Raw genomic sequence first — 22,468 nt, forward strand, 5'->3', positions numbered from 1 at the left:
GGCTGCTTAAATCCCTAATATCCTCCTATTATTTACGAAAAGATGAAGAAATAAACAGCTATTTTGTTGTTTTGTTGTTGAGGTTTTAGCCTATAGCGTCTCTATTTTACCATTCACGTCTGTTCCTTGAACATCAATAGAGTGTCAGACTGCTGGCTGTCTGTGAAGCACACATTGAGGTGCATGACAAGCAAAGACATGACGGCAAGCCTGTCAGAGCTGGAAACGACTGCTATTGGTGGAGAAGCCTATGCGACGCTATAAGTTTACCTTTGTTAACTTTGAAAAGCAAAACAAATGTGCGCCACCAGATGTGTGCTGTGCCTTACAGCTTGGCTTTCGGCTTTGTTAGGCTTGGTTGGATATTCAAATCATGTCTGAGCCATCCCTCCGATGTATGCAATGTACAAAAATGCTTTTCTGAAAACGACGCCAGGCTCGATGCTTGCATTGTAATAAAGCCTACTTCATTTTCAACGGGGGACAGTGTGGCTATCATGGACGGAGGCTTCTAAAAGCTTCTGTGAAGATATAAAGTACAGTATTTGCATGTCATCTCCAAAACCTCTGCAGTCTTTATCTTTCATAGTATTTTAGAGAACCATAATCCAACCATACGTAGTCTGTCCTTCAAAATTTATATTTCTATCTACGTCGGTGTTTTACTGCATATGTTTTCTGTTTTTTCATGTTTAAGCAGGATTTTTACCCAGTTTCTACTCGTGTTTTGTACCATATCTTCAAAAGCAAGATATTATAGGCCTATCCTTAAAAAACGAATATCCCCGCAGAGCGCACGTTTGAGGAAATCATGGCATTGTGTTGACTTCGGGTCACATTGGCCCGTTTTACATTTTTGTTTTATATCAGAAAATATTGGACGTAGAAATAAGCACTGAAAATGTGTAGAAGAAAAATTTAAAAATTTAAAACGTTGGAAAAAGCAAAAACAAATTGTGAAAAAAAGGCGTCACAAATGTCAGAAAAAAAAGTGCTTTTTTTCAAGGTTGAAGGGAAGACAACACAAGATATGAGGCAGCTGAAATCATTTGACACCATAATAAGATCTTTTTAGACTCTTGGAATTATATCTAAGATTTTAAATAGGCCTAACTTAAGTCAAAGGCCTAGGCTATAAACCATATTTATGAGGATGTCATATTTTCTGCGTAATTTGGGCAGCTTGAAGTTTTATTCAGAGAACACTCATTTATCACAATCTTTTGTTACCGTCTCATTTAGCACACGAGCGCTGGGGATGCTGACGCAGACTTTGGGACAGAATCAGTGACGTCAGATGGACTTGGTGCAGGAGAAAACAAGTTTGGGTTTTCGTCACTGCTGCGGTAGACGCTTTATGAAACTAGCGTTGGTTTAGGCGTGGGAAGCGTCTTGGCATATGTTGATAGGTCTTCCTTTTACAGGGAGAAAGGTGTCTCATCAATGATTTGACAAATGATACGAAACGGGGCTGTGCAAAACATTTCGTTATTTAATTTACTTACTGAAAAATATACATTTTTATATATTTAGATGTCCCTCTTAACTTCCTTCACCCCCTCTGAAGCCACACAAAGAGCATCTCTACTTTCAATATGCCTATATCATTGTTTACAGCTGAAGCTAGTGGGATATTGCGATTAAAAATCTTAAATATTGAAACAAATCCGACAGCTACCAAAAAAGCAGTAACATTGGTCTAAGAGCCACTTTGTTAGGTACACCTGTACAATCTAATGCAATCCAATACAACAGCCCTGCCATGGACTATACTTTTACAAAGCTTACACATTTCCAGTTTACACATGAGGGGGGCAAAATATTATAAACACCTTTCAATGTAATGCTCAGTACTAAACATAAAGAAGAATGTTCACCTTTCGTAAAAGTAGAATTCATGGCAGAGCTGTTGCATTAGATTGCATAGGTGTACCTAAAGTGAACACTGAGTGTAAGCTCCATTTACTTTTAATGGTGCCAAAACAGTTATTACCACTTTGTTGCGCTTGTTGAATGTCACTTAGGATACAATAAAGGTGCATGACCAAAGTAAGACTTTATGAAGATGGATGTTTTTGTTTGTTTCCTATTGCACCCATCTTAACTGATGTCCCTTTCAATAACGTCTAGAGCTGGTGTCTTGGTGTTGGACGGTTCATTCATTCTAGCAGACGTTAGTTAGTTCCTCTCAGGATAAAGTACGTACATAGAAATCCCTTCTCTATTTCATTGGCACACATCTTGTGCACATTTTCATGTAAGTAAGATGTCATTTTGGGAATCTAAACACAAAAATGTTTGTTATCCTGACCTTTTTTCAGTGGTAGAGAGGAATTACTACATTAAGACCAACATGTAGTGTCGGGCCTGAATGGGTGACTTTCGAGCAAGTACTTAGCACCACAGACAGCTTTCAGCTCCACCACATGGAGCAAAAGTGTCCACCAGTCACCCACACCTGACTCCTCTTAATCAGAGACGCAAAGCCACAGATGAGGCCCTTAAAGAAACAGCCAGATAAAAGTGTGTATGCCCTTAAACAGTATCTTGAAGATCCCTTAAATCACACCATGTTTCATGTTGCTTTCTGTTGTGTTAATGAAGGAGAGGCAACTGTTCGTGAAGTTTTCTTTGGTATCCTGGTTTTCCCAGGAAGCCTTTTCACTTTTTGGACCTCCTCTTTGGAAAAAAATAAATCATGACTCAAGTTCAACTTGTCAGCTTTTTTTGAAGCTCGCATCTCATGGCGATTATCAAAGCAAACTCAATCTGCTGATAAAGACTGAGATACGATTAACAGCTACGAAAGAAGTTAGTCACTGTAGCTTTAAGCCCCAAACATTTGCTACAGAAGTGTTTTTAAAAAAATAAATAAAAAAAAGACATATTTAAGGGCTGAATCCAAACCCAGTATCTCATAGCTACATGGTGAACATCTTATTGCTCAGTGACTCATCAGAAATTTCACGCCCTTCAATATTTAATAATAAAGGTTTGCTAGAGATTATAAAGGGAAAGGAAGGGAATGGTTGTTTAGTTGAATTCTCCACATGGTCTTTGTCTTGGTACTTGTCAAAACCCAACATAACAGCTACACAATCATACTGGAAATGGTCTTAAAGTAGCTTTACACTGTGAGCTGGAAGCACATGATGACATGCTATCCAAATGTAGAGAGATGTGCAGAGCCAAGGCAAAACTGGTGGCAGAATCGCACAGGCTAGCTTCATGTTGCTGTAGAGTGGGAGGGGACACTATTGATATTGGAGCTGGAATAGTCAGTTAAGATCACTTTTCTGGTAGAAATACAATCCATCTAATTAGGAATTCCCTGCCCAAGCAGCTTGAATAGAAACACAGCCATTTCTGTTGCTGCCAGTTCAACAAACTAAGTGGAGAGAGATACTGAAAGAAAACTGTAATGTTTTTAAGCCCTATAGGCTAAAGGATCATTTGTGAGGAAACCATTATGCCAACAGTCTGAATTTGGCTGTTTGATTTGTTTTGGATTGCTGCAGCTAGAAAAAAATAATTACAACCAAATGAGTGAATAGTGATGAACTCATTGGTGCAACAGCCTTACAGAAAAACCACCAGTCCGGCTAACAGTCCAGGCATTGGCCCAGCATCGCATCAGCAGTGTGTGTTATCAGGTGAAAAGGGGTTCTCGGCGCATCTTCACCAATGTGCAGCTGAATCAGGTGCTTCTCAGAACCAGAACAGCAAACATTACAGGGAAAAATATGTTGAAATGTTGGATTGTAGTGTCGACACAGTACTATTGAAACAATATTGAGTCTACAAATCAGTGTGCTCCAGTGCTTTTTCCTTCTGAAATCAGTTACATTATAGGTCACACTGCACCACACAGGCAGTAATGAGAGAGAATGTGTTGGCTTGAGTGTGTCCCTCTCGTCCAATATCAAAATTCCTAATTGTTTTATCACTCATACCTTACTTTTGGTAAAACAAAACGAGGCTAATGACACAGCTATTCACTGTGACCTTTCCTCTAACCGCTCGGTCTACCCCTCACACTGCTGTATGTCTGTGATGTAAGACTTGCCATAAAACACAGCAGAATGTCTAGCCCACTTTAGAGTGGCTTAAGGAATAATGACAGTTAAAGCCTTCATGCTTCATTCAATAATTGCATTTCTACAAATATTTCATTGTATTACCTTGCTCAACTTAAATGTTTAATAATACGGAGCCAGTTGCTTTTTATATTTTTGTATTATTGTATAAAACTGGCTTTCAAACATCAATCTCAGTATGATTATTTCTGCACCTAAATGTATTTCTGAATCATTCATTAGTACCAATGATTTAGGTTTTGACTGTTAGTTACAATGAAATACTGTACTGTTTTCCCCCCACTATAAAACATGCAAAACTACATTTCTCATTGGTTCCCCTTAGAAAATGACAAATGCAAAGGTCTGACATTTTGAGTCAGACCATCAAATCAAATGTCTTTCATTAAATAGACACATTTCAAGAAATTGACATAGAAATAAAATATCTCACTTAAAATCTGGTTCAGGGATAACAAGGGAAACAGAAGATGTTTATAAATTGTCTTATTCTATCCTCGTTATTTACAAGAAAACAGAAGTGATAATTGGGGAGCTGCAGATAAAACACACTACACCTCACACCATTTTAACATGGAGCCAATTTGAAATTATACATGTTCTAACCACTTTTAGCATTTCAGTTATAACAGTTATAGGCTATCAGTCTTTACGCATACGAAGTCTACATTGTAGCTAACACATGACGGTTTTATCTGAATATTTTAGGATACAAACCCTGCTATAGATGAAGTGTTTTATGGTAAAAAAAAAAAAAAAGAACATTTTTAAATCACATTTAGTTTAAATCAAGTGGGGTGTGATCACAAACTGGAAGTTCAATCAAACTTGTCATGTGTGTCTCAATGCTGTACTCAAACAGCAGCCAGCAGTCTGTACAGATGCTTCAGTATGATGCGGATAATGTTGGCGTAGATTTTGGCTTGGGATGCCGGACATCCTTTCAGCTACAGTCACGACTTGAAGGCTGGAAAACCTAGAAGTCTGGAAGCCTCCATAGCCGCGATGGAGACGATCGCCTTCAGCAAAGCAGAGTCCGTCGATGCTTTTGGTTTCACGCATCAATAAACCTGCGCAGGCTCCATCTGTCTGGTCGTTCTGGCTCGTGTCAGTCTCATGCCGTGTATTCTATCAAATTATCACTCATCAGAATTGTTTTCTTTAACTCAAGGATTAAGATTTTAGATGTTTTCTGGGAATACATATAATACAATTTTACCTTTTGCTCCAGATTATAACGGTTGGTGATGTTGTTATAGGCCTACTTGCAATGTTTCTTAATAATCCTTAATATGTCATAAAACGTGTTCCTAGTTTTCCTTTATTTTACTTAAATTTGACAAATAGTCGGGTATTGAATTCAGTAGCCTAGTTTAACGAAAGAAACCAAGAAAACAAAGCAGCTAATCATATCACTGTCCTATACAGTTGCTGGAAAAGTCCACTATATTCTGTACTTCCTTCAACAAAGGGTCACTGTGCTCTCAGCTTGCACAGATGGATACCCACGCCGAAACAAGGACAAAAAGGGTCCCAACCGAAGCCTCTCATGCACTTTTTTAGTTTTATCTCGAAGTGCCCGTTCCCAGACTGGACTTGATGGCAGTTATTTGGGGCCCCATGGGGCAGGACGCGTGCAAAACTGCGCATCTATAATGCTTTAAAAAAAACAAAAAAAACAGAGGGATAAAAGCCCTCAAGCTACAGCAGGACAGCTTGCACCCGAAGAGCAGCGCTATCTTTACCAAAATGATATGAGCTTGTTGAACTACATATGTTTCCAGATGTAAATAAATCAACTGTAATGTAATTGATATTTCAGTGTGTTAGGCATGTTCCCGCTCTTTATTATTGCCTTAAGCCTTGAGGTTGGAAATGCTTCTGTAAACAATTCTGTGCGTAATGGTTGTGCGTAAAGCCGGTATTTGCCATATCAAACATATTTAGTTTTATTTGGTGTCTTTTCTGTGAACTTATCGTTTTAGGACGTCCTTTTAGCTTCTTGTTGTGCAGTGTTTTTTTTTTACTTGATCTGATTTGTAATAATGTATATAACTCCGCCATTGTGTCTATGTGCTGGGACCCAAACCTCCCCCACTCCAAAAAAGACAAAAAATCTAGTTGGAGCACATTGATGGTGAGGGGGCACAAGAACAGGAGCAGGGATGCTGATGGGAGCAGAGTGGTGCAACGGTGGGAAACAGAGGAGGGGGTGGTGTGTAGTCTGTAGCCTAGAGATGGAAGATGAAAAGAAGGGGGGGGTTCCCATCTGTTGCGCGGTTGTGGCGCGTGCCGAACGCGTGAATCCTACTGGCAGCTCACTGCACTGTGTTTGGTTTGATGGTCAGCAGCAGAGATTGACTGAAAGTCTTAGAAGATGTTGAAATAAAATCAGTTTACTTTCAGTTTAAAATATCTACAATAGTATATTTAATATTGTGTCTAGTGTTTTTAATGGACTATCACTTCAAAACAGGTCCAGTTTTGTACTGAATTAAATGCCCTTTCCTCACCGTGTTATTCATGCAGTGTTAGAACAGACTTGTGTACTGCATGACTCCTTTGTATATTCATATACTACGTCCCTACTCCGCAGATGCACGCACTCCGCTCTCTGCTTGTGTTGCAGGTTGTCACGTCACTCAGTCCCCTCCCCCAATCCTCCAGGTAAACACCGTGTTGTTGATATTGGAAACAAGCTGCTGAGGGTCCACAAGCAGATGTTAATCCATACATAGCGTGGCTTGGGTATCTGGTTCATTAATTGTAGGAATAGATTACTCCTGTCACCTCAAAATCACTCATCTGGTTCTGTGTTTCGTTTATTGTGGCGGGTTAGCAAATCGAGTACATAAGCATAAATAAACTGAATGTATGTGTTTTAATTATTATTTTGATCTAACTTTTAATTGTTCATTTATAGCAGTGCAACTTTCAGGTATGCCATTAAACTAAAATGATCTTATTTGGCCTATCATTTGTGGGGACGTTTCTATACAAAAATAAACAGGATAATAAAGATTGTCAATTTAATAACACAGCCAGGCGAATAAAGATGCAACTCCTGTAGAAAATTTCCAGAAAGCAGCTATGTGGTATAACCTCTATGTTCGAAAAACATCATCGTTATATGGCTTGTATGCGCAATTGGATCTTGGATGAACGTTAAAGCTTTATATTTTACACGCAATAAAGCGCAACATCATCACGAACCTCCGCATACCAGCGCTAGACGCAGGGTCCCAACGGGACCAGATGGTCCAGACATTCTCCGCTCATCTCCCAAAGGCATCGCCCCCCTGTGTCAAACCCCCAGCACAATGGCTTGTGTTCCCTCCCCTCTGACGCGCCGGACCCACATAAATAGGAGGCTCTCCAGCTCTGCGGCACACTTCAGCTCAGCCGCTCCAAGCGCAAGTATCTCCCCTCAAAAAACACAGCAACAAGCTGAAAACAAAATGAGTCCCAGCATCACTACTGAGGCCAACCAGCTTCTCCCTGCCAGGTCCACCGTGGCCCAGAGAAAACAAGCCAACGAATTGAGAAAGGTAAGGGAAAGAGAGAAACCGTAAATCTCTTTATGTTACTGGAAATGTTCTCTCATTTGACTCTTTTAAAAGTGCAGCTGAATAACCGTTTTTCATGATTTCTTCTAGACTCTTAAACCCTTGCTGGAGAAGAAAAGACGTGCTCGTATCAACGACAGTCTCAGTCATTTGAAAAGCCTGATTCTTCCTCTGGTTGGCAAAGACAACGCACGCTACTCCAAGCTGGAGAAAGCTGACATTCTGGAAATGACCGTCCGTTTCCTCAGAGACCTTCCTTCCACTCCAGTCAAAGGTACGCATCATCTCCTGAACTACGATATGCATTGCACAAACTATCTTATCTGAGATTATAGGCTACACGTGAAATTCAAGCCACTGATCAAATCTGTTTTCCCTCCAGATTCCGCAGAGAGTTACAGAGAAGGCTACAAAGCCTGCCTCCAGCGCGTCTCCACTCTGCTTCCCAAAACGAGCCTGGACCAAGACGCTTGTCAGCGGGTGAACGAATTCGTCCAGCAGTCCACGTCCGCTACCGTCACCATCACCCCAACCTGCCTGAACTGCTGCGCTCAGAGCTCCAGGACTCTCCCTCAGATCCAACAGAGACTCCTGAGCCTCAAATCCAGCTTCAGCTCCAGACTGGAGAGCCAGTCCCGCAGCAGCGGCGGCGCAGTGGCTCCCAGCCAAGCGCAGTCCAGCCCGCAGGCTGTCAGCGCTGCCATGTGGAGACCTTGGTAGATTAGATGGACATTTATCTCATGCGTGTTATTTATTTTATGATGTTATTTATGCTATTTGTATTCCAATGACCGTAGTCTTAGCGATTAAGAATTGTTGGAGTTGCTGTACAATAATTTAACTCAGCATTTGGCTCATTTACAGTTTCATGCCAGAGAGCAAACGAGCACAGATCTTAAAGAAACGGAAGTCTATGAGCTTTTTTAAATGCAATCTTCTTTGGGGTTTCAAAGATATGGGTTGTAGACAACACTTTTGTAAAACCCCAAGGGTTATTTTGTTGGAGGTTTGCACGATATGGACTTAAAAGTATTTTGGTCTGTGCAAAAGAATAGTCTGTAAACACTATGTGTTAAATAGGATTATATAGTATTCACTGACGTTATGTAGCCTAAGGAAAAACAATGTTGTATGACTCTTCAAATGTTTTGTGACACTTGTAATGTTTTGTCATTGACAAAAACCTTTCAATAAATGTGCATTTCCCGAATATGCTTGTGTTGTTTGATCTTTGATTTTTGTGGCTTTCCAAGGATCTCAAATGTATCATTAAACCCAGACGTCTTAGTAAGAGGAATCTCAGTCTTATGAAAGGAATGAAAAAGGCGCGCAAACGCATAAAGCCACAGGTCAGCCTGAGCCCATTGATGCTGATGAGCAGCTGCTCTATTGTTGCAGATGTGAGGCTCCTCTTTAGTTGCCGCCAAATTGGTGGGAAAAAAGTTGGACTGATGGTTGTGTGATGGGACACACACTGAGATGACTGCAGTTGTGAATTACAATGACAGATTTGACGTCCACCCACCCCCAAAGAAAAGAAATAAAAACACTTGTTTCTCAGTAATTTTACAATATGTAACATTTCCTAATGAAATTTTACTCGGCATCCTCTTGTCATCAGTTCATAGTGAAACTTGTGGGCAGACTATTTTATGTCTCACAGTATAATAACCCATTACCATAAGGTTGTTTTTCGGATATCTGTAGATGGCTATCCTGAACTTAACACTTTTGATAAATGATATTGGAAATAACTACTTCTTTTCCCCATGTGTTTGTTCTTTATACTAGCATATAGTATATGGCCATACAGCCAGTAGATATGTCTTATTGCAGTTGCTTTTGCTCAAACCAGTTTTTTTGGTTTCTAGACTTTACTTAAAAAGCCTCTATCGGTGAAGAGACAGTGTATTTTGTCTAGTAGAAAACAGTGGTGTACTGTCTGTTCAACATCAAAGTAGTTTCAATGTAGCAGAATATGAGCTGTGCACTGTGCAAACTAAGTACACTCTCCAGCCACTATGAATATATCATATTCATAATACTTTAAACATTTTATTGAACATGGGAAGAATGATAATGACCAGTTCTTTATTAGCATTATTTTTAAATGTATACCTCCATATGACTTTGTTATAAGCCACAATAAAGCAGTATGGCGGCTTATAGCAACTCTCTGACGGTAATGCAGATATATAATGCATTAACAGGCGTCTTACAACGTGTTCATATGTTTTGTTCAATGTGACACAGAACAATGTTGTGATAGGACGGGAAGAATAACATGGAATTAGGCTTTTTAGCTTTTAGGCAGCCATTAGTTTTATAAAAAAAGGTATGGAAATCATCTTATAGAGAATTAAAACACGTTTGAGACAGGTACCCTAATATTTATTCAACACGATATTACAATAGCAGGGATTTTTTTGTAAACCGCTAGTTGGTGCATTCAAAGGTCCCAACATCCTGAATTTTTACCATAGTACTTAAAATGCAACAAACAAATTCAGAAGATCCTTTTCACAACATGATTTTCTGTCTTTAGGCAGACGAGTCATGAATCTTGGATCTTGAAAAATTGTTGAATGGATCAACAACAGTGAGTAAATATTCCCTAATAGATTACCTGATGTATCTCAAGCACATGTTATGTCTCTCCAGGTTGACTGTCAGACTCAACTGGTGATGAAATGATGAAACCAGTGGCTCCCTATGAGGTAGGTAGGAAACATACATAAAATCTTATTCCGTGGGAAATGGTCAGTAATAAGTCACTGTTATTCCTGCTGTCCATAGAGACCGTGAAGAGATCTATTCTTTTATCTATACAGTTTTTTATTTTTTTTGAAGACAGCATTCATACAAATACAAATACAAAACACATTACCACAAACAAATTTGCCTTGGTTACACATAAATATAGTCCCCATATAAGATGTCTTGTGCATGTTAGGAAGAAACTAAATTAACCTACCAACAATAACAAATACAAGGTATGATTATTAAATAACATACCTCATGCACACAAGTAAAAATAAATGACCAAAACAAAATACCATAGATGCGTCTCTCGAGGAATTATTTCAATTTACAGTCTCTTTTCTTCCTTCATAGAATGATAAATATTTGCCCAATTTTTTGTCATAGAATTCTAATTTTCCAAATGTCTTATATTATTATTATTATTATTATTCCATGTCCAAAATTCTTGCACTTTGTCACAGGACCATAAGACATGTAAAAGATGACCCTCTTCAGATTTACATCGCCAGCAGTTTGGATTTGCGATCATACCTAATCTAAACAGGGTCCAATTAAAGCGATGCATTATTTAAATTGTATTAAACATACTCTTGCATCCCTTGACATGATTTTTATGTTTGTACATATCTTTATCCACTCATCCTCCTCCAGTGTCAGACTTAGGTCCCTCTCCCATATGCTCTTAAGAGCTAGTATGGCCCCGTCCCCTGCTGTCTGAATCAACATGGAGTAATACACAGAAGCCTTGAATCCTTGACTATAGTACCTTAATATCTCTTCTAGGAACCCAGCTGTTTTAGGAAATTATTATGTTGGGTTTAAAAATCCCCAAAACCATGTCTCTATAGAATTGTGACTTGGGGATTACTAAATTGTTGTACCAGGTCATCAAAGGATTTCATAGTATTGTTGTAATAAAGATCGCCCAGAGTAACAATGCACCTCTCAATCCAATCCTTCCACCAAATGGGGGATTTGTTAAAGCGTAATTTTGGATTCAACCAGCTACTAGAGCATACATTCAAAAAAGGGTCAAACTTAAACATCCTGGCGACTTTAATCCACATCCCTTTCAGGTTGGTAAATATTGGATGAGTTTTAGCTTCTCTTGTTAGGTTTATGGACAAATATTGGAGTGGTGGTACTGGAGCAACCGACTGCTCAATAAGAGATCTATTCTTTGTGCAACCTCAATTGAAGTGTGAGCCGAGGCTAATGGGCTTCAGCAGTCTTAACAGTGGGTATCCCCTAAAGTTACAGTCTCTTACATATGAAATGCCTCCTTCGTGGTTCCAGACAGTGTTTCTCGACTGTGTTGGCTGAGCTGTAGTGGAGGGATACTAACACAAAGAGGGAATGTTGTACATTTGATTTGTTTCAGACTGCTGCAATTTGCATATGAGCATGAGAGTAAGGTTTTATAACTTGGAAAATATGTGAACATTTCAAGTTGTAAATGATCCTTGTTCCTATAAAATAGGTGACACTGATGATCACAATATAATATTCCAAACACATAAAAAGTTCATGAACACTGACTGGATTGGCTTGCCTTCAATTCAAAGATAATGGATTTAAAAGCTATGTCTGATTGAAGAATGCTCCAACAGACACAAAGGCTCTTTTTCATTGCTCAGTACTCACCTTAGGAACAGAAAGAAGTTCCTGGAGAGTAAACAGCTTAATTCCCAGCCTTACTTGAAACAACAAAATTGCAAAAATATGCAGATCATTGTTTATCAGTGGGTGAGTCTGTGTGAAGCCAGTTAGGTCCATCCAAACCTATCATACAAAATGAACCTCAGAGCGTGTGTTTGTAAAATTCATCGACACAATACTGAACAGAGAGAAAAGTGTTTTCTCTCTCTTTCTATATGCAAGTAACAAGTTACACACTGAAAATGGCAAGTTTAAAAAAAATATGGATCATGCAATAAGGCAGGCCTGCTTAGTTCTTTCTGTAAATGATGGTATAGATTTACCATTCAGAGAACATATTTTATGTAGCGTTTTATTTTGCGGGGTGCAAATGTTAAATCAAAACAAGTTCTTTCCCAAGACTATTTTGCAAAACCACCATCGTTGCATCCAGAGCTTAGCGCCTTAAAGAAATGCAAAAAACACAGAGCTTTTTTTTCCCCTTCCTATCCTACAATGTATCTGTAGTTTAGCCAGACGAATTACGTTTATATATGACAAATCTGCACCTTATTTACGTCCAATACCAATGTTCGGTGCCACTGCAGCAAGCAGTGTGCCCTTTATGTAGCAAGTGAAGGTGTGAAAGTCTTCTTCTTATATAGTATATATGAAAACGTTTTTCAAATTGTCCGATATTGAGGTTCTTGTCTAGCGACATGGTTTATTTACATACAGTAAAATTGAGTGAACTAAACTTTACACATCAAGTTCAGTTTATTTGACAAAACAGCTGTATAATGTCATCTCTGCTCAGGAGGAAGTTTTCCAAATTTAGAAAAAATGACCCTGATGTCATCAGGGTTGTCTTTGCTTGGACATGAGACTTGAAGATTTTTTAGAGAAATCCTGGGTTTCAAACTAGAGGTGTGGGGTTTAAACATAGACAGTAAAAGAAATGGACACAGCGACGCCATAGACTTCGACGGAGACCAGTGAAGTCAATTAACCCTAACCCTATGGCTGAGCGTACTGCGCAGCCTCAAACTTAGCTTGACGATGTAGATGTGACGTGAGCAACCTGTGAAATTTGTAAGTCTTCTGGTAGCTGTGCCAAGAGAAATCTCAATCATTCCCAATCTTGCGGAGACGGAGATTGAGATAGTTTTTTTCCATTGGCTGTACAATTTCCACATCCCCCCTGAATATAGGTATACCTCGTTACCCCTACTTCATTATTTAACAACATATACTTTTCTTAAAGCTCCATTGTGTAATTTTTTGAGTTGATTCTTAACAAAAAAAACTTTGTTCTTTCACAAATATGTGCTCATTCATGTGTAATTACTTCCACCAACTAATCAAAGTATTCTCGTACGCGTAGAATCTGCCATTTAGAATCATTCAGAATACATATGAGCGAGTCATTCGAATGGCGGCAGTCATGTTGCGCCTCCATCTTTAAAATACATTAGCCAAAGAGGGACATACCTCTGAATTTTGTGTTTTTACACTCAGTGGCACCGTGACGAATGCCAAGGAAGGGGAGAAGATTACTTGCGACTCACTGCCGGCACATTTGAAAGCCTGTTGAAGATGGAGTATCATGCCTATTCTCTAGGACATGTAACGTAGTTGTCAAGGAAGTTAAAAAGTGAATGAAAACGACAACGCAATAGGCAAAGCAGCAATACTAAAGTTAATATTGGAGTGGCTTTTCCAAGATGGAAAGAGCTCATAAGGAGCGAGGATTTTAAAAAGGGACGCTGAAGTTGCTTGCTTTCTTCTCAAAAGGTAATTCTGCCTAACTATAGCATGGTTGTGCATAACGCTAGAACGAAGTCTAGGATACTTTTCCTCGCGTCAATGATGAAAAAGGATTGTGTACCTTGTAACATAAATGTAATCATATGTGTCGTTATTTCCCTGGCAGACAACTCACGTCATATGCAGTTGTAACACAGACTAGCTACAGCTAGAACAGCTGCGTGTAAATGATGGCGATACTAAGAGCTAATTTCGGTTTCATTGACATTGTTCATACTGCTCAGAGAAATATATTAAAAACACAAACCTCCGTTGCTTCTCTCCTATGCTGTAAACATTGCCTTACACTATTAATCTCGTACAATATACAGAATAACATAGCACTGATACTTTACTAACATTAGCTTGCATATGTTTGGGAACCTGATAGCTGATGTTATCAATGAAATGGTACCAAAATAACGTAAAACTATTATTACGCTGGAACACTCACGGATGAAGTCATACTTCTTGGAATAATACAACCAAATGCGCTCGGAATGGGAGGGGCTAGAAAGTAATATTCAGTTGGTTGTCATATACAATTTCACCACTAGATGGGAGAAATTCTTACACCATGTAGCTTTAAAATAGTCTAGTTGTTCGTGGATAAATGTTACTTCATATGAATTCACTTGCCACATACCGTATTTCCAATCCATCAAAACGCTGAAATATTTTGTTCCGATACTTTTATTGACTCTCTATGGGCTTCTCCCTTGACTGTATGCCTCCACGCCCCCCCCACCCCGATTACCTGCAAGCTCCTCCTGACTATATGGTAATTTCTCTACTGTGCGACAGAAAGTCGCGTGGTTATGACACAATCGTTAGGCTATTTTTACAAGGTAATGTAGCCTTTTATACATTATCGTGTTTCTTTAGAAATAAACAATGGACAAATAGAGTCTTTAAACGCTTCAGATGTAAAGTTATTCACTGTCAAAGTGACGCCAAAATTAATGGGAGTCAATAGAATACTGGCGAAAGGTGATGGCTTGTTAGCCTCAGAATCTCCCCATAGGATGCTCGCTTACCCCCTCGGGTTTAAACAATTCATATGATATCCTATGAAACTACAGTGATCGCCTGGCCGGTCAGGTGACGGCCAGTCACATGACAGTTAAGCAGTCTATACAGTTAAAGGTGCAATATGTAATACTGACAGCTAGCGTTTAAAATAGTTGCAGTCCAACCACTCAGTACCAATGACAGTTAATGCTTAGTTAAGCATTAACTTCCTGAATGATTGTGCTTACCTGGAGATAGTTATACATCATACTGAGTGGTTAATTATTAACAAATGATTAGTGAAGCATTAGTGAAGCATTAGTTAATGAGTAACTACTCATTAACTATGTATCTGTTTACCAGTAACTAATCATTAGTGCTTGAATCACAGTCAGTCAGTAACTACTTATTAACTAACCATTCGTGCCTCATACATTCCTCATTTGTTCCTCGGTAACTACCTACATTTTTGTGTACCTTATTGTTAAGTGTTACCAATGCAGTATATTACATATTGCACCTTTAAATTTAGCAGACATTCTTTTTACTGTGAGCCAGGTACAGGGCACTGCGAGGTCCCGGTCGTTTTAGCGGCCGTTGCCACTAAGTTTAGCCGACAAAAGGTGATCGTCATGCGGTGGCGACAGTTGAGTTTAGGTTCCAAAACGACTAGTTAAGATTAGAAAAAAGATTGTGCTTTGGATTAAAACGTCGGTCCCCTTAAGGAGTACTTCCAGGGACACAACATGCATTTCCTGATTGAAAGTCTTGTGTTTTCCCTGGGCCATGTACTCCGCACCACAGCCTTAAGTGCAATGCTAAAGTGGCTGGGTTGCACTTGGATGACTATTTGCCTGTTTTGTTATCACATGATATTGTTTGATTCTGATCAGTGGTAACAGGTTTAAGGTGGGACGCCACCATGTCTAACTGGTAGAAAGAAGCAAAGACCAACTTAAGTTACAGCATATTGGAGAAAATGAATTCTCTTTTACATAGATTAAAAAATGTCCATGTTGCAATGTTCAATCAATGTATCCATTTTAAACATGCATCATGTTCCCTTTACTCCATTTAAAACCGTATTTGTTAAAAGATTGGATGAGTGACATCTAGTCTGATGCTCTGCACTCTTACAGACTGACACAAGTAAAACCACAGTTTGTTGCTGTTAACAAGAAACCCTTCTGACACAAAGGATTGGAGGCTTTGTTCAATGGATGAGGGAAGCAGACTAATTTATTTCCAGTTTTGTGGTAAATCAAAATTTTCATTTCGTTTTCATTTTGATAGAACAAAGTAATGAAGTAATGAAAAATAAACACTAAAATAATTTAGGCCTAATTCTATTCTTTGTTTTTAGAGCAGAACAAAAACTTACAATATCAGGGAGGAACAAAATCTTCAGATGCAATCAAGATTGTGCACTAAGACAAACGTGATAACTTTGACTTCTCTGTCACATAAAGGGAAGACCATTGTAAATATGAATCACCTAAAACACGTGGTCACATTAACGTTTCATCTCGCTATATTTGGAATATTTTCCTAATTTGACCTATTTTACTCCCAAGCGGTGGGCTGACTGAGGTGAGATTGCTTTTATTACATATCGACAAGAATAAAGAATAAACTTTTTTTCCAACACATTCTCTTTCATTTTGGTATTTGAAACACATCTTGATGGTCACATGTGGAGTTCGTTTATAGCTCGATATGGGGTTCTCCATTGTTTGAGACACAGGAAAAGCACTGTTTTCTCTCTGCTCACATCACGCTGAAGAAAAAGTCAGGTGGAGTCCCGTCGTCTCGCTGTTTCACCCCCATCCCACAGCCCGCATGTGACTCTAATTCCCATGAAGTTGTCAGAACATTTTCAGACAAAGGCTTCCTGTTATCCGGCCTGCACAGATGGGTTACCGACGCCAAATTTGCTTGAAAAGACAAAGGAGGACTCTAACTGTAAGAGCAAAACGGAGAAGTGTACCTCCCCCCAACCCCCATCATCCCTCCATCCCAGCGGGGCGGTGAGGGGCGCGTGCAGCAAGTGTGCCTCTCAGTTTCAGGGCTTGGCTTTGTTGAAGCAGCACAACCATGTCTACACGATGGTGGCCTTCACTTTACGACTGTGTAGACTATTTATTTTAGACCTTATTATAAGTTTTGGAAACACTCCGAAAATATATAAGCTATATCGCCCCAACTCCATGTAGTAAACATTCATATCCCATTGCGCCATAAAAATGTAAACATTAAACTGAATGAGAATTGCAGGTGGGAAACTATTTAAAGTTAATAAGACAAATACCTAATATATATATATATATATATATATATATATATATATGTATATATGTATATATATATATATATGTATATATATATGTATCGCTAGTCTGTGAAATATAAATCGCTTTGCATAGTTGTTTGCCTTTGCATGATTGCTTTAAGATATTTTACAATTTTGTATTTGTAATTCTGCTTCTGTTTTTAGGAAGCTGTCACCTTTTTTGAATAAAAGCTTCATGGTTTTCAATGTGCGCTTTCCAGTGTGAACTATTATATTTAACGTACTACTCTTTAAAGAAGAACCTCCTTGTCCACAGAGTCATGCAATCTGCTCTTCCAGACCAGCATCTTTACCGCCACCAACAGATTGAGCTTTATGTTTCCTCATCACCATAGAATATTGATAAACAAGCATTTCATGATAGCTTGGACGCTAAAAAATCCAGGAGTCAAGCTGATGGAGACAATTGCAACAGAGTTTCCAAAGAGGGGGGCGATAATGGTTTTGTTTCAGTTAGACAACAACATGGACCCATAAGAAGCATGCAGATGGGGCACCCACGCCAAAACTGCGTGGAGATCATGTGTCATGCGTGTAAAATTCATAGAAAAAGTTCTTGAGTATATGCAATGCAGTGTGTGTGTGTGTGTGTGTGTGTGTGTGTGTGTGTGTGTGTGTGTGTGTGTGTGTGTGTGTGTGTTGGGGGGGGTGCGCATGGATGAGATATGGACAGATTCATGGTGGGACAGGGAGATTGGCTGTTCAGAATGCTGGTGTGGTGCAGGAGGAGTGTATGGGGGGTGGGGTCGGTTGATGGAGGTGAAGGGTTCGGGTGGGGGGGGGGGGGTTGAAGGGTCGGTAACAGACAGCCATCTGGTCACCGTGGCGCGTGCTGCGCGCGTGGTTCCCCTGAGTGCAGTGGTATTCGGTTTTAATGTTTCTCCAGTTTTTATTTAAAATCTGTAATTCAAAGTTTGACTCATATCTCGCATGACACAATGGTCTTTGGTAATAAATACCAGTCCACAAGGAAATAGTCTAAATATTTACAACACCTATTAAGTTAAAAACAGTGAGCGGTTTATTTTATATTTCGCGGTGGCTATTGTGATTATAGTAGCCTATATAGTCCCTCAATGCGCACCCTCTGTTTTTCAGCCCCCACCGCCTTGCGTGAGGCGTTGGTAGCATCGGGATACACACCCTACAGGTAGAGACCCCCTCCCCCGGGCAGAAACAGCATAAAACGTTATATGCAAAACTATTGTTGTCAAAATCTTAGAGCAGATGTTATTTGAAAGTAGCGTGGCTTGGGTATGAGATTGTAGTAAGAGTCTGTATCTCTGTGGACACGTTTTCATACACGCAAGCCTGACCCCTATGCCAGCAATGTATGTATTGCACCCTGTTGTTCTAAGTCTGCATATTTATTTTAAAAGGATATGTAATGTAAAGGATATGTAATCAAACTTGGGCAAATTGCACACAATAAAATACAGTAAAACCTCAGCTTGGAATAGCAAAATTAAATTCAGCAGGCAAACAAATCTCAATAATGCAAACTTAGAAATTGTTGATGTGGTGAAAATATATATATATATTCAATGAAATCTGTTATGTTCCATTGTTAGATCTCAAAATAAATGAATGCCATATAGCCTATGTTTGGTTCCCAGCCACATATGAGCAGTGCGTAATTACGCATCAGTAAGTATATGGCCTATATATTTTGTATTTTACGAATAACCTATTCCATCTACTACATGTGAAATAATGAACCGTATTGTGTACTATATAATATGATATAAATTGTAGAGTTTGTTGAATTGATATTTGATGAATGATCATTCGGTGCGTCCAAACATCAAGCATCTTTACGCACACATTTCTTCAGCTTGTTGACGCAGATTTTGTTTTATTTGGCCTATGGATCACAACGCAGACACGCACTGCAGTTGTTACGCATGGATTAGAGTGGAAAACAGATGGTTATCTTACTAAATTTAATAGTTTTGTGTTGTTTTCATTGAATACGTGGATAGTCCAAATCGTTTCGTGTTGGCTTGGGGGCGTACCCGTGACGCACGTTAACCGACGCCATGGACCTGCATATATACCGCAGCCCTTGGCCGTTAGAGACACATCTTCACCGACTTCTGTTTTGGACACTGCTCTGGCACAAAGGCGAAACTGAAAATGTCTCCAAACATGACTTGTGAAGCTATCCAGTCTTTTCCTCCAAGGGTAACTGTGGCCAAAAAAAAAGAGGCTCTTGAGCTCCGAAAGGTAAGCGAAGTCACTGAATTCTGCTTCATTATCTGAAACATTTTCTCTGATGATTTGCACTTAATGTAATGAATGAATGCTAAATATGATGTGTTCTTTCCAGACAATGAAACCTTTGATGGAAAAAAGAAGGCGCGCCCGTATCAACGACAGCCTGAACCATTTGAAAAACCTCATCCTTCCCCTCACAGGCAGAGATGTGAGTTATTATATCCATTTAAATACATACAGAAAACACTTTTCAGATATACTTAATTCGAAGCAACGTTTAGGCTCATATGTTTAACATTTGCTTTTTATTTTTTTCTCCAGAAGACTCGCTACTCCAAGCTTGAGAAAGCCGACATCCTGGAAATGACTGTGAGGTTCCTCAGCGACATTCCCCCCACGAAAAGTAAGTTATGCTTCTGCTTGATTTACTGCTTCACTTTTATTTATAAATATATATATGAAATGCAGTCTCGTCATTTTTGAAATGCGAAACTAACATGCCATTGTCTTTTCAGATTCCGCAGGCAGTTACAAGGAAGGCTACAAAGCCTGCCTCCAGCGCGTCTCCACTCTGCTTCCCAAAACGAGCCTGGACCAAGACGCTTGTCAGCGGGTGAACGAATTCGTCCAGCAGTCCACGTCCGCTACCGTCACCATCACCCCAACCTGCCTGAACTGCTGCGCTCAGAGCTCCAGGACTCTCCCTCAGATCCAACAGAGACTCCTGAGCCTCAAATCCAGCTTCAGCTCCAGACTGGAGAGCCAGTCCCGCAGCAGCGGCGGCGCAGTGGCTCCCAGCCAAGCGCAGTCCAGCCCGCAGGCTGTCAGCGCTGCCATGTGGAGACCTTGGTAGTTAAAGCGGCCTGCTCCTCCAAAAACCTGCGAAAAGACTGTAAAGTATTTTATATGTAGGCAGCATGTTGAGATAGCATCATTTGTACATATACAAAGTGATTCACCGCCTCGCTTCCGTTGATGAAAAGCCAGAATTCATCGTTAAATCGAATTGGTTGAGTATTATATACTTACGTTTTGCGCACGAGTCTGTTGTCCTGTATGAGTTGACAAGTTTAGACAGTCGTATTTTTTTTTAAATCTGCATGTATGTATACGTTAAATATTTAGTCCTCTTTGCGGACTAAGTGATTAAGGGCCATTGAAACAGCCCTGTAAGACCCAAAGGGTCAGTCTGTATAAATTTGCACCATAGACTTCAGAGTCCTGAGTCTGTGCAGATGAACTCTGTAGACATATAATGTGTCGTTGTAAGTATCTCTGTTGGGATGTTTTATTTTGCCATTTACAGCAAATGTAGTATATATGTTATATAACCACAAATAAAACTACGATGTCGTGGTAAAGTGTTGTGTTACTTTATGATCCTTTTGTCAGAATTTTCCAGACTATTAGTCTTTACCCATGCGTGATTACGAATCTTTAACGCACAGCCACGAAAGATTATATGATGGCCATACTATGGAAAATGGAAAGAAAACGTTATTTAACAGGCCTATGGTTGGAACACTTCACACAAAATGATAAACTGAATTATGACTTGCATTACAATTACAGGGACAAAAAAGCAAAAACATTGAAAGGCAGCAGAAAAAAATGTTTTCGAGGCTGCCTCCTTCCAACAATAGGATCATAAAAACTAAAGCGTCTCCAGACTCAAACATGATGTAATGTTTCCTTATACCAATCTGTTTAATGCAACATGCAACTTGAATACTCCCTCTGCGTTGTTGAGCTTCGAGTCAATGCGGTCTCTGCCGCCCTCCTCCGGCGGCTATGGGTATTGACATGGTTATGGTTTCGATTTCCGTTGTGCAATCTTGTCTTTCCCATTTAGCTCTTTGAAAGACACCGGCTGCATAGAAGCTAAACGGCTATCGTTTGGTTTACGTCATCTCTAAATCCACAAAAGAGCTACATTGTACAAAACAAACTCTTTGCATAGTACTTTACAGATGAGCCTTTTCTCAAAGAGACCAGACAGAGCAGCTGACGGACACCAGGGGAGTCTGGTTTCCTTTCACACCACACAGGAATCGCGCTGCAACACGAGACCAACACACGCGGGACCTCCTCCTCCATCATCTTCATCATCATCAACAGCAACAGCAGCAGCAGCAGCAGCATGTCGGTACCGCAGGCGCCCGAGGCAGCATCCCCCCTCCAAATATGCAGGTATGACGTTTGATACGACACTTTAACACATGTGCTCGCAACCTTCACATGCTAATAACGTGCTGCTGACCGACAAAGGACGAGAACAGCGCGGCTACCGGTGTCATTTCTTACAGGATGATAATCCGCTTCGTGTCCTGGTAAACACAGTGACGTGCTGTGCTCTGCCGGGTGGTCGACAATGTTCAATCTTGTCTGGACTATGATAAATCAAACGTTGTGTTTTCAGGTTATTTAGCCTGCGTCCTCGGCAGAAGTGAAGACCATTTATTTCGTAGGCCTATGTGATGACCTTAGCGCGGTTAGCACCGGTAGAACAAGCTCTAAAACTACCAAGGACACATAAGGTCGCCATCGTTTTACCGAAGCTCCAATAAAAGTTTAATTTCATACCGTGTAGACTTGAATCATTTTGCTATTGTAGGCTAAATAGTTTGTGTCTGGAGTGTGTGGTTAAATCGCGTGTAGTTGATCCTTGATTATTTAATAAGATAATAAGCAGACGAAGAACACTAAAAGCAGCTGTGTGTGATACAGTGGTAATGACTAACTATTGAAATACCTTTGCGATGAATCGGTTTAATTCCCAGCAGCATGCAGAGTATGTTGTACTTGTGCCTGCCCGTAGGTGGGGCCATATAGCTCTGTCACAGTCATAGGTCACAGTACAACAGCTCTGTATGTACTCAGCTGCTTCAGAAATAATCCCTGTCAATTCAGGTGAAAACCACTCTACAATAAAGGTTGTAGTGTTGTTATGACACACACAGTTTGCCCCATAGCTTTAAATTCTTCCAAAACAGCAGCAACATTTTTTTTTTCTGTGAGAA

The 22,468-nt window shown here is 39.8% G+C and overlaps 3 protein-coding genes across 4 annotated transcripts in view; all 3 read left to right on the plus strand.

Moving 5' to 3' along the window:
* The first annotated feature begins 7,524 nt into the window (after positions 1 to 7,524).
* LOC144520267 (transcription factor HES-2-like) lies at positions 7,525 to 8,864 on the plus strand. The gene is made up of 3 exons (XM_078253934.1): positions 7,525 to 7,645; positions 7,754 to 7,937; positions 8,046 to 8,864. The coding sequence occupies exons 1-3, from the start codon at positions 7,556 to 7,558 to the stop codon at positions 8,381 to 8,383; spliced, it is 612 nt and encodes a 203-aa protein (XP_078110060.1). The 5' UTR covers positions 7,525 to 7,555; the 3' UTR covers positions 8,384 to 8,864.
* Positions 8,865 to 19,324: 10,460 nt separating this feature from the next.
* Positions 19,325 to 20,301, plus strand: LOC144520720 (transcription factor HES-2-like). The gene is made up of 4 exons (XM_078254668.1): positions 19,325 to 19,457; positions 19,561 to 19,656; positions 19,770 to 19,851; positions 19,964 to 20,301. The coding sequence occupies exons 1-4, from the start codon at positions 19,368 to 19,370 to the stop codon at positions 20,299 to 20,301; spliced, it is 606 nt and encodes a 201-aa protein (XP_078110794.1). The 5' UTR covers positions 19,325 to 19,367.
* A 1,007-nt stretch (positions 20,302 to 21,308) lies between these two features.
* acot7 (acyl-CoA thioesterase 7) overlaps positions 21,309 to 22,468 on the plus strand; it is a 71,297-nt gene continuing 70,137 nt past the window's right edge. The window contains exon 1 of one of the 2 annotated variants that reach the window (XM_078254666.1): positions 21,309 to 21,638. In XM_078254666.1, the coding sequence (XP_078110792.1) occupies positions 21,589 to 21,638 (50 nt within the window). In that variant the 5' untranslated portion in view covers positions 21,309 to 21,588. The remainder of the gene's footprint in view (positions 21,639 to 22,468) is intronic. The other variant, XM_078254667.1, reaches the window with a different exon arrangement.

This window comes from Sander vitreus, chromosome 7 (genome assembly GCF_031162955.1).
Source record: "Sander vitreus isolate 19-12246 chromosome 7, sanVit1, whole genome shotgun sequence".
NCBI classification, from domain to species: Eukaryota; Metazoa; Chordata; class Actinopteri; order Perciformes; family Percidae; genus Sander; species Sander vitreus.

Excerpts from the sequence above, each read along its gene's own strand:
- LOC144520267 (XM_078253934.1), top strand. The coding sequence starts at position 7,556 with ATGAGTCCCAGCATCACTACTGAGGCCAACCAGCTTCTCCCTGCCAGG. Across the intron at positions 7,646-7,753 it reads AAGCCAACGAATTGAGAAAG|ACTCTTAAACCCTTGCTGGA; the intron begins GTAAGGGAAAGA and ends GATTTCTTCTAG. Across the intron at positions 7,938-8,045 it reads TCCTTCCACTCCAGTCAAAG|ATTCCGCAGAGAGTTACAGA; the intron begins GTACGCATCATC and ends TTTTCCCTCCAG.
- LOC144520720 (XM_078254668.1), top strand. The coding sequence starts at position 19,368 with ATGTCTCCAAACATGACTTGTGAAGCTATCCAGTCTTTTCCTCCAAGG. Across the intron at positions 19,657-19,769 it reads TTCCCCTCACAGGCAGAGAT|AAGACTCGCTACTCCAAGCT; the intron begins GTGAGTTATTAT and ends TTTTTTCTCCAG. Across the intron at positions 19,852-19,963 it reads CGACATTCCCCCCACGAAAA|ATTCCGCAGGCAGTTACAAG; the intron begins GTAAGTTATGCT and ends TTGTCTTTTCAG.